Below are 16,493 nucleotides of genomic sequence, written 5' to 3' on the forward strand. Positions count from 1 at the left end.
TTCTGAGATGGGATTTTATGGAACCCAGGCTGGTTCTCGAACTCTTTATTTAGTGAGGAACCACCTTGAACTTCTGATTGTCTTGCCTCTACCTTCCAAGTGCCGGGAACGTAGGCCTGCATGACTGTGTCTAGAACACAGCTAACAGAATTTCAAGCCCTTCTTCTGAGTTCTGCTAACTAGAAACACCCCCCTTCCCACATCCACCTGGACACAGCATAAATTAGCAAGTCTTGTTTTGCTCAACCGCGGATGTGTGGCTTTGGCAGGCCTCTCTGGGGCTTGCTTTGATCTTCCAGAATCAGAAGTCAAAGCTCTGTTTGACAGTGTGTGCCCAAAAGCTCAAGATGCTCAGCAGAAGGACCAATTGAAGCCAAGAGTTTCAGGCCAGCCTGGGCAGTGCAGTGAGACCCTATGGGAAAAATAAACACATACAGGGGCCGGGTGCACGCCTTTAATCCCAGCACTTGGGAGGCAGAGGTAGGCGGATCTCTGTGAGTTCGAGACCAGCCTGGTCTACAAGAGCTAGTTCCAGGACAGGCTCCAAAGCCACAGAGAAACCCTGTCTCGAAAAACCAAAAAAAAAAAAAAAACATACAGAAACACATAAAACCAGAGGCTAGGTGTGATGGTTTGCAAGACCTCTGCAGGTGGGAGAATCTGTGCCTAGCCCCCACATCCCCACTGATAGATTCGGCAGCCTTTCAGGCAGGTGACGCACAGTTTCTGTTCCTGATGCACTACTGTCCGTCAAGGGGGTAGGAGAGGAGCTGGAGAGGTGGCTCTGCTGTGGCTAGTGCTTACTGCTCTTTCACTGGACTTAAAAGCTCTGAGCTCGAGTCAAGCGGCTCAACCTGCTGTCACTTCAGTTCTAGGGGATCCGAAGGCCTCTGTGGGCACCTGCACATGTGTGTATGATGGAGGGACATCTAGATATAAATAAAAATAAGCCCTCTTTGAGGAAGGGGATGAGAGAAGCATTAGTCTCTACACGCAGAGACTAGTCGCGCGCAGGTCATAATAACGGCACTCATGATTACGGCTGATCACTGTGGCCTGAGTAAATGCTGTAGGAGCCCAAGGGGCAGGCACAGAGTGTGATGTGACATTGAGCGGAACTTTGAAGGGGAAGAGAGTCACAAACACAGAGTAGGCAACACCTTGCATCTGATCAAGGTGCTTGCTACTGCCTGACATTTGGAGTTCAATCCCCAAAATCCAACGTCGTGGAAGGAGAGAATCTACTCCCTAAAATTGTCCTTTCACCTCCACATCCAAGCACAGGCTTACACACCACACCCACACAGAGGGAGACACACACATACACACAAGGGAAAAAAAAGGGAGAAAGAGAAAGCGAGAGAGAGTCATAAGTACAAAGGTGTGGTCTAAGAAAATAATGGTGGGTGTTTGGAGAAAGCAAAGTAGCTTAGAGTACAAATTATATGAGTATTCGGGTACCTGTGTGTGCACCTGTGTATGTATGCATGCCTATAAGTGTGTGTGTGTGTGTAGCACATTAGATTAAAAAATTGAGCCGGGTGATGGTGGCTCTTAGCACTTAGGAGGCAGAGACAGTTGATCTCTGTGAGTTCAAGGCCAGCCTGGTCTACAAAGGGAGTTCCAGGAAAGCCAGAGCTCTTTCTTACACAGAAAAACCCTATCTCAAAAAACCAAAAGAAAAGCCGGGCAGTGGTGGCGCACGCCTTTAATCCCAGCACTCGGGAGGCAGAGGCCTGGTCTACAAGAGCTAGTTCCAGGACAGGAACCAAAAGCTACAGAGAAACCCTGTCTCGAAAAATCCAAAAAAAAAAAAAAAAAAAAAAAACAAAACAAAAGAAAGAGCCAGGTGATGGTGGCGCACCTAGGGCTGTTATACAGAGAAACCCTGTCCCTGTCTCAAAAAGCCAAAAAAAAAAAAAGAAAAGAAAAGAAAAGAAAGAAAGTGCGCTGGAGAGAGGCTCAGAGGGTAAGAGCAATGTTGCTCTTCCATAGGACCCTGGTTCGATTCCAGCACCCACATGGCAGCTCACAACTGTAATTCAGGGATCTGATGCCTTCTTCTGGGTTCTGCAGGCACAGACATACATGCAGGCAAAACAGCCACACACATGAAATAATTACACACACATAAAATAAATAATAATTAACAAAACAAAAAAGCTGGGCAGTGGTAACACACACCTTTAATCCCAGCACTTGGGAGGCAGAGACAGGTGAAGCCCTGGGAGTTCGAGGACAGCCTGGTCTACAGAGTTCCAGGACAGACTCCAAAGCTACAGAGAAATTCTGTCTCAAAAATACAAAAAAAAAAAAAAAAAGACAGAGAGAGTAGGTCTTCCTGAACACCAAAGTGGTCAAAAGCATGATATTGTACATTTTTATTAATTCCTGCACTCAGAGGTCAGAGGCAGGCAGATCTCTGCAAGTCCGAGGCCAACCCTGTCTACACTGGTCTATATAGTGAGTTCCAGGCCTCTAGGCCAGCCAAGGCTACATAGTAAGATCTTATCTTTAAAAAAAAAAAGAAGAAAGAAACATGTAAATCTCCTCCATGGCAAACCATCCTTTGACAACCAGTGCTTTCCTGGCAGTGCTGAGGGGGAGGCGCACAGGGATTCCTGGGGCTGCAGAGGGCCCACTCTGCCTTGATTAAGAACAGCTCTGCTATGAAGTGCTGCTTGATTTCATTTGACAGAAAGTTTCCACAGCTCAGACAGACAGGCAAGCAAAAGCAGTTATAAGCAACAGGGCCACTGAAGGCTTTCTGTTGGTGAGAAGCAAAAGAATGTTAAAAGAAACTCTCTGAGCTGGGCGGTGGTGGCGCACGCCTTTAATCCCAGCACTCGGGAGGCAGAGGCAGGCGGATCTCTGGGAGTTCGAGGCCAGCCTGGTCTACAAGAGCTAGTTCCAGGACAGGCTCCAAAGCTACAGAGAAACCCTGTCTCGAAGAACCAAAAACCAAAAAAAAAAAAAGAAGAAAAAAAAAAGAAACTCTCTGAAGAACCTGTACTGTGAGTGGGGGAGGGGAGTGGAGACGGGCAGAGGTCAAAGGTCGAGTCAGCTTCAGTATCTAGGCAGGGGCCATGTAATTAGAAGAGACGTTGCACCCTCTTTGGTGGTGGAGGTGGAATCAAAATTTAGGTTTCCTCCAGGGCTTGGCAAAGTGTTTGTGATGTCTCCCAGGTAATCCCCCAGAGTAGGGGACTAGTGGGGCTGAGGGGGCAGGAAGTGGGTAACTACACTAACAAAGGTGCCTGTGGCGGTTTGCCCATGCCAGGTGGGAGGGTGGGGACTAGCCTTGGGCCTCGGCCTCCTGTGAACTTACTTGTTGCTCCAAGTTTCTGAGTGAACCGAGTCAGGAGCTAGCTCCCAAGTTTCAGCTCTTCTGTGTGCGGCCAATGGAAGCCCCAGAGCAGACAATCTTAGGCGCTCGGTAAATTCCAGCGCGGTACTTTAGGATGTCTGATGCTGGGGAAGCTGACTTAGGGGAGCTCCTCCAGACCTCTCTACACTCCTTCAGGGACCATGGGCTGTGGCTGCAGCTCAAACCCTGAAGATGACTGGATCGAGAACATTGACGTGTGTGAAAACTGCCACTATCCCATAGTCCCGCTGGACAGCAAGACCACGGTAAGAGGAAGACGGGATGGGTGAAGGGATGGGGAAGGGAGGCTGTGTGCCCAGGAGAAAAAATTAACAGATCACAACTAAAGGCCCTGGAAATAACAGCACGCCCATGTTCCCTGGAGCACAGTAAGGAAGAGGTCTAGAAGGACCAGACTTTCCTAAGGTCAAGTGCACACACTTGGTGAATCCAGAGAGAAGGCACGGTCAGTCTGGGAAAATGGAAAGGGAACCGGGGTCAGAGAAAAATGACTCCAGCCTCGTTTCCTGCCCCACAGCTGCCCATTCGGAATGACTCTGAGGTTCGGGACCCACTGGTCATCTATAATGGCTGCATCCCACCAGCCTCCCCACTGCAAGGTGACTCAATTTAGCAGGGTGTGAAGAGTAAGGCCTGTGAGTGCTTGACTCTCGGTGTCTGTACCCTCTCCACCTCCCCTCTACCTTGTCTGCATCCTGCCCCGTGCCTCCAGGGCTCTGTTCCCGTCAGCCCCAGGCTGGTTCTTCTTGACTTTTCCTGTCTTTACAGACAACCTGGTTATTGCCCTGCACAGCTATGAGCCCTCTCATGATGGAGACCTGGGCTTTGAGAAGGGTGAACAGCTCCGAATCCTGGAGCAGTGAGTATCCTTCTAGCCCACTTTGTGTGTGTGTGTGTGTGTGTGTGTGTATGTCTGTGCACGTGCGCAGTGAATAGCCTTCTAGCCCACCGTGGTGTCTGTGTCTGTGTGTGTGTGTGCACGCGCAGTGAATACCCTTCTAGCCCACCGTGTATGTGTGTGTGTGTATTAAGGTGGAAAGTACCAGAAAGCTTGTACCAGGGAAGTGGTGGCCTGTCCTAACAGGACTCTGAGGGTTTCCAGTGGCTATGTAGGCCATGCTGATGGTCTCTGTGGTGCAGGAGCGGAGAGTGGTGGAAGGCTCAGTCCCTGACCACTGGCGAAGAGGGCTTCATCCCCTTCAACTTCGTGGCAAAAGCAAACAGCCTGGAGCCTGAACCGTGAGCAGGGGACCGCGTGGGGAGGAGGGACAACAAATAGGAATCTCAGAGGAGGGCGTGGTCCTGGGGGTGGGGAATGTTTGACCAGTGATGGAGGAAGAACGCCTTTAAGCCCAGCATCCCGGAGGCAGCGGCAGGCAGATCTTTGAGTTCGAGGCCAGCAAGGGCTACACAGATTTTTAAAAAAAGAAAAAGGAAAAAAAAAAGGTCGACCAAAAGCCGATGATCTTACTTCTGCCTTATGTAGCTGGTTCTTCAAGAATCTGAGCCGTAAAGACGCGGAGCGACAGCTTTTAGCGCCCGGGAACACGCACGGGTCCTTCCTGATCCGGGAAAGTGAAAGCACCGCGGGTAAGAGGCAGGGCCTGGTGGGCGGGGCCTAGGCGTGTGGGCGGAGCTCCAGTTTGAGGGCTCGTGCCTCCGGGTGAGCAGGGATGTGGGGTGGGGGGTGAGAGCTGAAGGAAGTGGTGCAGTGGCCACTTGATGAACTAAAGGTAATGCCTCTTCCCCTCACCCCCGCCTTTATCCTCTCCAATTTCTCCTCTCCTCCTCCCTCCTCCCTCTCCAATCTTTCTTCAGGATCTTTTTCACTGTCGGTCAGAGACTTCGACCAGAACCAGGGAGAAGTGGTGAAACATTACAAGATCCGTAACCTAGACAACGGCGGCTTCTACATCTCCCCTCGGATCACTTTTCCTGGCCTACACGAGCTGGTCCGCCATTACACCAGTGAGCTTTGGCAGACCACTTTCACCTGTGCACACCCTAGCGGCTTATCTCCCCCCGTCCATCCTAGGGACCCTCCAGCCATCAGTAGTATCTGACCCTCGACCCTGTAGGCTCCCCTCCAATGCCAGTCTGTTTCCCGCCTGCGGGGAACGCGCGGAGAGAGGTAGGGGCTGGAGGGAGCCCCCAAGGTCTCCAATAGTGACTGCCTCATGCTTCCCTTTGTCCTTGCAGATGCCTCGGACGGGCTGTGCACAAAGTTGAGCCGTCCTTGCCAGACCCAGAAGCCCCAGAAGCCGTGGTGGGAGGATGAATGGGAGGTTCCCAGGGAGACACTGAAGTTGGTTGAGCGGCTGGGAGCTGGCCAGTTCGGGGAAGTGTGGATGGGTGAGTGTGGAAAGAGAGGAGATGTCCCCAAGATGTGAGACACTGGCCTATCCAGGGCCACTGCCTTGTTCATCCGCGACCCACCTACCCACCTCCAGGGTACTACAACGGGCACACGAAGGTGGCAGTGAAGAGCCTGAAGCAAGGGAGCATGTCCCCCGATGCCTTCCTGGCTGAAGCTAACCTCATGAAGCAGCTGCAGCACCAGCGACTGGTCCGGCTTTATGCAGTGGTCACCCAGGAGCCCATCTACATAATCACTGAATACATGGAGAACGGTGGGTGGTCCGCTATGGTGGCCCTGCTATGTCGAGTCACTTGAGGACCCTGTTGTCATCCCACTATCTTTTTTTTCTTCGAGACAGGGTTTCTCTGTAGCTTTGGAGCCTGTCCTGGAACTAGCTCTTGTAGACCAGGCTGGCCTCGAATTCACGGAGATCCGCCTGCCTCTGCCTTCCTAGTGCTGGGCTTAAAGGCATGCGCCACCACTGCCCAGCTCGATCACACGATTTCTTTCTGCTTCAAGTAGTTCTTTTCCATTTGTAAGATAGTGTTAGGGTCAGCGAGGTGGGTCAGCAGGCAACGGTACTTGCTGACGAGACTTACAAACAGGAGTTCAGTTCGAGCCCTGGAATTCACATAGAGGTCAAGCGCTGACTCCTGCCAGTTGTCCTCTGATCTCCATGCGTGTGCTGCCCCCATGAGTAAATACATGTAATTAAAAGATAGCCACACTAATGAAAGGACAATGGTCTCTGAGGATGGAAGAAATCAGTAACGGCCCTGCCTTGTTTTTTATGTGGTTCAGATTGTCTGGCGGGGGGGGGCGGGAGCAGACTCTGTCTTAGGAAGGGAAACAAACGGCATTGGCTAATGAGTTCTGAAAAAGGCAAATAGGTTTTATCATTGGTAGTTTCTTTTCTCTCTTTTTTTCTGAGACAGGATTTCTCTGTGTAGCCCTGGCTGCCCCGGGAACTCTCTTTGTAGACAGGGCTGGCTCAAACTCAGAAGTCCTCCGGCCTTTGCCTCTCGAGTGCTGGGGTTAAAGGTGTATGCCACCACCAACTGGCAGTAGTTTATTTTTTATTACTTTGTGTGTGTGTGTGTGTGTATGTGTGTGTGTGCGTGTGTGTATGCATTCGGGAGGCCGGGGAGGTCAGAAGAGAGCATCAAAGACCCTGGAGCTATAGTTACGTGTGGTCATTGAACACGGGTTCTGGGAACCGAACTGGGGTCTTCTGTAAAAGCAAGTACTCATAAGACCATGAGCCAGCTCTCCAGCCCCAGGATTGTCAGTCTTGTGCAGGGTTTTGGTTTTATTAGTCTACTTTTTGATTTTTGAGACAGGGTCTTACTATGTAGCATTGGCTGGCCGAGAATGCTCTACACTGCCCAGGCTGACTTTAAACTTGCAGAGATCCTCCTGCCTCTGCTTCCTGGGTGCTGGGATTAAAGATGTGCCCCATCATACCCAGCTGAAATCGCATTTGACAGTAGACACTGAGAAAAGTAGAGTCTGTGACTTGGGGACATTCCTGAATGCCTCAGGGAGGTAAATGGTGAAGCAATTTATGATGCCTGGTAGGAGAGTCTGGAAGAGCGGTCCAGCTGGACTGGAAAAGAAAAGGAGGAACTTCTAGGAGAAAAAGATGAAGCAAAGAGACTGAAGAGTCTAGACATCTGTGTGAAGCATCTAAAAATGGTCTGTGAGGGCGTGAGAAATACATGTCTACAGGAAGCAAACACAGCCAGGGAGTATGCAGAGCTTTGACTGCCATGGAACCGGGGTTCTACCTCAACTGAGGGCAGGAAGCATTGGATCCTCCCCTCGCACCCCATCCTAGCCCACTGGAACAGGCCTTCCCGTGTGCCGAGCATCCCACCCCCACACTCAGGCACATACTCTTTCTCAGTCCTTGCTCTTTATTGCCACTGTCAGTCACTACTTCCAGATGGTAGGTGGAGTAGAAGGGTCTTGGAGCTGCCTCCCGGGCAATTTAGGTCACCAAGTCTTGCTTTTGCTCACAGGGAGCCTAGTAGATTTTCTCAAGACTCCCTCTGGCATCAAGTTGAACATCAACAAACTCTTGGACATGGCAGCCCAGGTAAGGAGAATGGCAAAGGGCTGCGTGTGGCTTCAGGGTCAGTGGGGTCAAGACTGATGACCTGTTCCTGGCTTGCAGATTGCAGAGGGCATGGCATTCATTGAAGAGCGGAATTACATCCATCGCGACTTGCGGGCTGCTAACATCCTGGTGTCTGACACACTGAGCTGCAAGATCGCAGACTTTGGCCTGGCACGCCTCATTGAGGACAATGAGTACACAGCCAGGGAGGGTAGGTGCAGGATAAAGAGGAGGTTCAGAGCCAGCGGTAGAGAACGCATGCTCAGGTGACCTAACTTTGCCTCCCTCTAGGGGCCAAATTTCCCATTAAATGGACAGCACCAGAAGCCATTAACTATGGGACCTTCACCATCAAGTCGGATGTGTGGTCTTTCGGGATCCTACTGACAGAGATTGTCACCCATGGCCGAATCCCTTACCCAGGTGAGCATTAAAGGAAGGAACTCGAAGGGCCACAAGGAAGAGTAGCAAATCCATGTCTTCCCACTCACTCCTCAGGCTCAGACTCGAAAACTTCTAGATGCTTATCTTCCATCCACTTGGACTCCAGCGTCCTCTATTAGATGCTTCGTTTCCCAGCCCTGGCTTCCACCTCTATCAAAATGCGCAGCTCCTTGCTCAGTTCTGGCATAGGCCACCTAGTGTGATGGAAGTGAATCTGGCTCAGGGTGTGAAACTTTCCTTTTCTTACCATGATTGATTTCTGTTTGACTGTTAACCAGATTATTCCTTTTCTCCTTGTTTTGTTATTGGTGTTGTTTTCTTTTTTTTTACAGAGTTACTTAGTCATAGCTGTCCTGGAACTCATTCTGTAGACCAGGCTGACCTCGAACACTTAGAGATCCGCCTGCCTGTCTCCTGAGCGCTGGGATCAAAGGCCTGTTCCACCCCTGCCTGGCTCAGCCCCTTCTTTCTCACATATGAGATCAGAACAGTGCTTAGGCCTCACAATGGCACTGCTCCTCCTCATTCTGCTGCACCAGCTCTCTTTTGGGCCACGACACGGAGACTTCTTGTTAGTTGTGAATGCGTAGCCTAGCTTAAGTTCGTTTCTCACTCGTTCTTTTAACTTAAACTAACCTGTTTCCCTTTATCTACCTCTTGCTTCTTGACTTTTTACCTTTCTTTCTTTCTGTATGTCTTACTTTCCTGCTTCCTATAGTGTCTGACTGGCTGGATGCTGCATAAATTCTGTCCCTGGTCCTGTCCCTCTTGTTCTCCCTCTTTCTCCTCTTCTTGTTCTCTCTCCTCACCAGCCCTGCCTATCTCTTTACTGCCTAGCTATTGGCCTTTTTTTTTTTTTTTTGAGATGGGGCTTCTCTGTAGCTTTGGGGCCTGTACTGAAACTAATTCGTTTTTTTTTTTTTTTTTTTTTGAAACTAATTCTTTTTTTTTTTTTTTTTTGGTTTTTCGAGACAGGGTTTCTCTGTGGTTTTGGAGCCTGTCCTGGAACTAGCTCTTGTAGACCAGGCTGGTCTCGAACTCACAGAGATCCGCCTGCCTCTGCCTCCCAAGTGCTGGGATTAAAGGCGTGCGCCACCACTGCCCGGCTTGAAACTAATTCTTATAGTCCAGGCTGGCCTCGAACTCACAGAGATCCACCTGCCTCTGCCTCCCTGGTGCTGGGATTAACGGCGTGTGCCACCACTTTACATAATTAATCAAATACAGCACAAACAAATGTTACACCCCCTCACATAGTTAAAGGAATATTCCATAACACTCTGGGTAAGTGATGTCATCCCTCTGAGCCTCAGTTTCCCGATATGTGAAGCAAGAGATTTTAAGAAGCAGTCCGACCCATCGAAGCTGCTCACTGGGCACTGGTCCTTTCCTAATGAAACTTTTTCACAGCTAAAGAGAGAAGCCATGTAGACACGCCCTCCTCCTGGAAAAGGCCTTTTCCCCCCATTCAACCAAGACGGGTAGAATTTTATTTTGAAAGTTTCTGTTTTAGTCATTGGGTTTTTGTTTTGTTTTGTTTTCTGAGACAATGTCTCTTGTAGCCCAGGCTGGCCATCTAACTATCTATGAATCTGAAGATGCCCCCCGAGCTCTGGATTTTCCTGCTTTCCCTTCACTGGAAGGGGCTGGGATTGCAGGCACGCACCTCTGTGTCTGGTTTTGGAGGGACTGGGGATCAAACCCAGGTCTTATGCATTCAAGGCAAGTTCACTGTCGCGGAGCTATACTTGGAGGCCTAGGAGTGGACCGTTTCTGAAAGGAAGTTGGTAACCTCTGGGGGAAAGGAAACGGCACAGAAAAGAGTTGGGGGTTAGGAAGCAGAGGCCACTTTGGCAGAAACTTCCCATAGCCCCAGCATGGTGAGCTGAAATTTGACCCCGGGAATGTAGAGCCCTTTGAAGCAGGTTAGACTCTTAGGGGCCAAAAGATTTCCCAGCTCTGGGCTTGTCCTATCTCATAGGCCAGTGTTCATCTCCTGTCCTGATACAGTATCTCCTGTGCCTAGTCTCAAGGCTAGAGATGCCTCAGCACTGCCTGACTGTGGGTTCTCATCCTGTCCTGAGCCCCGACGGCCCCATTGTTGCCCCTAGAGAACAATCCCAGGTAGACATTCCAAAAAAAAAAAAAAATCTCCAAACAACTATGCTTGTTTATACACACCGATTCACACAATCCTCACCATAACTCAGGGAAGAGGAGCGAGGATTTAGTCTATACTCTAGATGAGGAAGCTGAGCTTCACAGAGGTGGCTCGGTCAAGGCCCTGCAGTTGGTGCATTCGTTACTAAGCGAGTTACTGGATCAGTACTGTAAACATAGGACTGACATTCAGCAGGGAACGCTAGTGTCTACCATCATGAAGACCAGTATCATTTTGGATTGGTAGTTACATATTCTGAACATCACCTATGTTAGCCAGCTTTCTGTTACTGAAAACAAAACAACAAAAAACTCCTGAGATAGTCAACTTACAAAGAAAAAAGTTGGGGGTGCAGCAAGGTGGCCCAGAGGGTAAAAACATGTGCTGAGCAAGCCTGGGGACCTGAATTCAATCCCTGGAATCCATGGGAAGGTGGAAGAAGAGAACCCACGCTTGAAAGTTGTTATCTGGGTGATGGTGGTGCACGCTTGTAGATCTCTGTCTACAGGGTGAGTTTCAGAACAGCCAGAGCTTTTACACAGAGAAACCCTGTCTCAAAAAGACAAAAAATGACAGTCACCCAAGGTTTCTCTGCAATGTTGTGGCATCCATCTTTGGCCCATGGGCCTAGAATATCTGACAGGCTTTTCTGTGACACAGCATCATGCAGTATGAACAAATACCCTATGACAACACTGTCTTGAAAAAAAAAAAAACCTGTTCTTTCATGGTGAGAGAGCAGGGGAGACTGGAGAGATGGCTCAGTGGTTAAGAGCCCTGGCTACTCTTCCAGAGGACCTGGGTTTGGTTCTCAACAACCAGATGGCAGCTTGCAGCTGTCTGTAACTCCAATTCCAAGGAATTCAGTACCCTCTTGTGACTTCCTGGGGCACTTCACATATGTGATACATAGACATATAAAACATTTATACACATAAAAAGTAAAAAGTTTAAGCTAAGCGTAGTGGCACACACCTTTAATCCCAGCATGTTGGAGGCAGAAGCAGGCAGATCTCTGAGTTTGAGGCCAGCCCCATCTAAATAGTGAGTTCCAGGACAGCCAGAGCTATATAGAGAAACCTTGTCTCAAAAAACTGAAGGAAAAGAAAAGTTGTTCTCTGACCTTCACACAGAGGCTTTGGACCATGTGTTGGCCCCCACACATCACACACAAATTTAGTAATAATTAATAAAATATTTTTAACCTGGGTGGTAGTGGCACAGTGACCTAACCTTTTTCCAAGTACTAGGAGGTAGAGGCAGGCAGATCTCTGTGAATTTGAAGCCAGTTTGGTCTGTAGATTGAGTTCCAGGACAGCCAGGGCTACACAGAGAAACTTTGTCTTGATAAACAAAAACAAAATTAAAAAGAATCAAGTTTGCTGGGCATGGTGGTACATTCTTTAATTCCAGAATCTGAGAGGCAGAAACAGGCAGATCTTTAATTGAGGCCAGGCTGGTCTATGTAATGAGTTTTAGGCCAGCCAGAGCTGCATAGTATGACTGTCTTAAAGAAAGAAGAGAGCCAGGCGGTGGTGGCACACTCCTTTAATCCCAGCACTCAGGAGGCAGAGGCAGGCGGATCTCTGTGAGTTCAAGGCCATCCTGGTCTACAGAGCTACTAGTTCCAGGACAGCTAGGGGCTATTATACAGAGGAACCCTGTCCCGAAAATAAAAAAATTAAAAATTAAAAAAAGAGAGAGAGGGGATTAAAAAAAAGACTCATTTAGTTTCAGAGATTCTGTTTCACTGAATTTTTTCTTTTCTTTTTGGGGGAGCATGTCTGGAACATGGTACAGTCAACTGTTTACCTCATAGCAGGAAGAAAAGAGAGGACGAGGAGGAGTCTGGTTTCAGCATGTTGTCCCTCAAGAGAACGTCCACAGTGACCTAACTTCCAACCCCATATCTCTCATTGTTTCTGTCTTTCTCTTTTTAGGCAGGATCTCACTATGTAGCCATAGCTAACCTGCAGTTTATTAGGTAGACCAGGATAGCTTTGAATTCATGGGGATCCACCTGCTTCTACCTCCTGAGTGCTGGGATCTCAAGGCACGTGTCACCATGTATGACTAGATCTCCACTTCTTTCTTTTTTCCCCTCTATGTAACATCTCTGTCTGTCCTGGAACTTGCTCTGTAGACCAGGCTGGCCTTGAACTACAGAGATCCAACTGCCTCTGCCTTCTGAGTGCTGAGTTTAAAGATATGCGTCACCACACCCAGTTTAGACTCCACTTCTTAAAGACTCTGCCGTATCTCATTAGTGCATGAGTTGAGGGCCAGGTTTTCAACACATGAGAATACATTCAACATCCAAACTATAGGCTTGGGTTGTATCTCAGTGATGGACTGCTTGACTAACATGCATAAAATCCTGTATTTAATTCCAAGTACCTCAAATATAGATGGATGGATGGATGGATGGATAGATAGATAGATAGATAGATAGATAGATAGATAGATAGATAAAAAGGAAGATAGATGATAGATTGATTGAAAGGAAGATAGATGATAGATTGAAAGTAAGATAGATGATTGTTAGATAGATAAAAAGATAGATAGATAGATAGATAGATAGATAGATGATAGATAGATAGATAGATAGATAGATAGATAGATAGATAGATAGATAGATAGGACTATAGATAGGAAAGAAAGATCTTCAATTTAGCATCAGCCTTGCTTTTAGGTTTCTAACGTTTAAAGGCTTGATGTTCTTTCTCCCATCAACGTTCCAGGGATGACCAACCCTGAAGTGATTCAGAATCTGGAGCGAGGCTACCGAATGGTCCGACCTGACAACTGTCCAGAGGAGCTGTACCACCTCATGATGTTGTGCTGGAAGGAGCGTCCCGAGGACCGGCCCACGTTTGACTACCTTCGAAGTGTTCTGGATGACTTCTTCACAGCCACAGAGGGCCAGTACCAGGCCCAGCCTTGACAGGCCTTGTTGTCCCAAGACCCTCCCCATCCCTTTGCCCTGGTTGGGGCAGATGGAGTTCTTGTGCCGTATCCATATGTCCTGTGCACACATAGACTCTGACTCTGCACATAAAGCATGTGCATATGCAACATACACGCAGTTTCTGTCCTGTACACATCTATAGTTGTGTGAGTTCTGCACATGTGTCTTATACACATGGAACATGGACGTCTAAGTCTTGGATGTCATCTAAGATGTCTGGACCCTTCCATTTCCTGAAACCACAGAGGGGAGAAGGCCTGTGATTGATAGGTATCTCCCTGTCTACCACTTCTTTTCTGAGGGCATCCAGAATTTCCCTGTGGGCTGCCATAAATGCGATATCTCTGTGTGTTCTGCCTCGGTGCTTAGCACACACCAGGAGCTCAATAAATGTCTGTTGATTAAGGGTGTACATTTCTCTACTGCACACTTCATTTTTTATGATGGATGGCAGGAGTGGGGGTCAGATGATGGAAACTAGGGTTTCTGTTTGGATCGCCCACCCTAGATTCCCCTGCTGTGAACTGCCAGGATATTGCACCTCTAATTGCTCCACTGAATATAGGAAGAACCTTTATTACATGAAATGTGTGAAACCCTGAGAAACTAGATTGAACTAAAAACTCTGAATCTCCTCCAATCTCAGTAATCAGGATTCCACCCATCCCTCGTCATTGTTACTAAACTATCATGCCTCAGTTCATTTTTCCTGGATAAAATGAGTTCATGGGCCACTGTGGGGCACATGCCTTTATTTCCAGCACTCAGGGAAGCAGAGGAAGGTGGATCTTTGTGAGTTCAAGGCCAGCCTGGTCTACTAGAGCTAGTTCCAGGACAGACTTCAAAGCTACATAGAAACCCTGTCTCAAAAAAAAAAACAAAGAACAAAAAACAAGGGACTGGAGAGATGGCTCAGTGGTTAAGAGCACTGACTGCTCTTTCAGAGGTTCTGATCCTGAATTCAATTCCCAGCAACCACATGGTGGCTCACAGCCATCTATAATGAGACCTGGCGCCCCCTTCTGGCTTGTGGGCACACATGGAAGGAATGCTGTACACATAATAAATAAATAAATATTTAAAAAAAATAACAGGGTCTGAGAAAGCTGAAAAAATGTTCTGAACACGGAGTTCAATGTGACTTCCTGGCAGGCTCAGTGTTCACAGTATATAGAAGTACAGAGGTGCAGCTCCTTTAAGAGGGTCTGTTGTACACTTACCTGGAAGAGGAGATACCATGATCACAAAGGTAGTTTTCCCAGGGCAAGGCTTACCTATTGCACCCCAGATGTGCTGACCCCTGCAATTTTCCCAAATATGGGAAACTCAGCTGCATAAGTTGTGGTAGTGGGGGACTGCGTTCATGCTCTCTCCTAAAAAAAAAAAAAAAAAAAAAAGACCCTCTGTCACACAGCTGAGCACTTGAATAACCAGCATACTACTAGTTAGGATGGAAAGCTAGGTAAAAATGCCTGCCTCAGCACAAACCCAGCAGCTTCCTGGAACTGGGGTAAGTAAATGAAACTCCTATCTAGCACCCACAGGAGGTACCCGCAGGTGTAAGGCTCAGCTCTCATGGACCTGAAGGGGGTGGAGCCAGCTGTCAGCACCAAGTGCTAAGTGGAGCCACAAAGCAAGCAGATAACCTAGCCACCACCTAGTCATTTAAGATTTGGTTCACAATGCTGTGGGATAATGCTCTTGTAACTGGTAGAGATTTGTTACTCATATTGGTTTAATAAAACGCTGATTGGCCAGGAGACAGAAAGGAAGTACAGGCCAGGTGACCAGAGTAGAATTCAGGGAAGAGGAAAGGCAGAGATGCAGTCACCAGCCAGATGCAGAGGAAGCAAGATGAGAATGCCTCTCTGATAAAAGGTACCAAGTCATGTAGCTAAACATAGGCAATAATTTATGGGTTAATTTAAGTTGTAAGAGCTAACTAATAATAAGCCTGAGCTAAAAGGCCAAACAGTTTGTACTTAATATAAGACTCTGTGTGTTTCTTTGGGACTGAACAGCTGTGGAACTGGGTGAGACAGAAATTTCCATTTACAAAATGTTGCTGATGCAGGGGGAAGAAAAAAAGGTCAGGTCCAGGCCAAAACTTTGAATAGGTAGTTAGCTTAAGAATGTGTTTAGGTGCTTTAAAATGAGTATAGACAATCATAAAAAATGTATGTTTAAAAGTAATAAAGTTTGGGCCGGGCGGTGGTGGCGCACGGCTTTAATCCCAGCACTCGGGAGGCAGAGGCAGGCGGATCTCTGTGACTTCGAGACCAGCCTGGTCTACAAGAGCTAGTTCCAGGACAGGCTCCAAAACCACAGAGAAACCCTGTCTCGAAAAACAAAACAAAACAAAAAGTAATAAAGTTTGGGCTGGAGAGATGGCTCAGAGGTTAAGAGCACTGATTGTTCTTCCAGAGGTCTTGAGTTCAATTCCCAGCAACCACATGGTGGCTCACAACCATCTGTAATGAGATCTGGTGCTCTCTGCTGGCATGCAGGCATACATGAAGGCTGAACACTGTGTACATAATAAATAAATAAATCTTAAAAAAAATAAAATGTAATCTAAAACAGCCTCTCTCCTTTAAAAAAAAAGTAATAAAGTTTTTAAAGAATGAGAAAATAATATAAAAAATAACCATGTAAGGATATGAAATACACAGGTTCTCCAAGGAGTGGAGGAGTGTGGATAGGGGGAAGGTAGAAGGAACAGGAGGACAGTAGGGAGAAAGAAATGGGATTGGTATGTAAAAAATAAATAAATTAATGAATAAATAAAATCATAAAATCAAAAAATAAGAAATAAAGCCCAGATTTGGTGGCACACGCCTTTGATCCCAGCACTTGGGAGGCAGAGACAGGCAAATCTCTGTGAATTCAAGGCCAGCCTGGTTTAGAGAGTGAGTTTTAGGACAGGCCCCTAAGCTACAGAGAAACCCTGTCTTAAAAAACTAAAAAAAGAAAAGAAAGAGAAACAGGTTGTCTGGATTCTATTTGGTGTCTTGTTGTATTTAAATTTTTTAAATACTAGCTCTTGTAGACCAG

The 16,493-nt window shown here is 47.6% G+C and overlaps 1 protein-coding gene and 1 non-coding gene across 2 annotated transcripts in view; both read left to right on the forward strand.

The window, feature by feature from the left end:
• Lck (LCK proto-oncogene, Src family tyrosine kinase) overlaps nucleotides 1-13,841 on the forward strand; it is a 29,456-nt gene extending 15,615 nt beyond the window's left edge. Inside the window, exons 2-13 of the mRNA XM_057783975.1 lie at nucleotides 3,524-3,633; nucleotides 3,906-3,987; nucleotides 4,157-4,247; nucleotides 4,529-4,627; nucleotides 4,875-4,978; nucleotides 5,207-5,356; nucleotides 5,588-5,740; nucleotides 5,839-6,018; nucleotides 7,769-7,845; nucleotides 7,924-8,077; nucleotides 8,158-8,289; nucleotides 13,213-13,841. Of these exons, the coding sequence (XP_057639958.1) occupies nucleotides 3,529-3,633; nucleotides 3,906-3,987; nucleotides 4,157-4,247; nucleotides 4,529-4,627; nucleotides 4,875-4,978; nucleotides 5,207-5,356; nucleotides 5,588-5,740; nucleotides 5,839-6,018; nucleotides 7,769-7,845; nucleotides 7,924-8,077; nucleotides 8,158-8,289; nucleotides 13,213-13,415 (1,530 nt within the window). The 5' untranslated portion in view covers nucleotides 3,524-3,528 and the 3' untranslated portion in view covers nucleotides 13,416-13,841. The remainder of the gene's footprint in view (nucleotides 1-3,523; nucleotides 3,634-3,905; nucleotides 3,988-4,156; nucleotides 4,248-4,528; nucleotides 4,628-4,874; nucleotides 4,979-5,206; nucleotides 5,357-5,587; nucleotides 5,741-5,838; nucleotides 6,019-7,768; nucleotides 7,846-7,923; nucleotides 8,078-8,157; nucleotides 8,290-13,212) is intronic.
• Nucleotides 13,842-14,651: 810 nt separating this feature from the next.
• Nucleotides 14,652-14,815, forward strand: LOC130884536 (U1 spliceosomal RNA). Its single transcript, XR_009058061.1, has one exon. It is a non-coding gene; the product is annotated as a U1 spliceosomal RNA (small nuclear RNA).
• The last annotated feature ends 1,678 nt before the right edge of the window (nucleotides 14,816-16,493 follow it).

This window comes from Chionomys nivalis, chromosome 11, assembly GCF_950005125.1.
Source record: "Chionomys nivalis chromosome 11, mChiNiv1.1, whole genome shotgun sequence".
NCBI classification, from domain to species: domain Eukaryota; kingdom Metazoa; phylum Chordata; class Mammalia; order Rodentia; family Cricetidae; genus Chionomys; species Chionomys nivalis.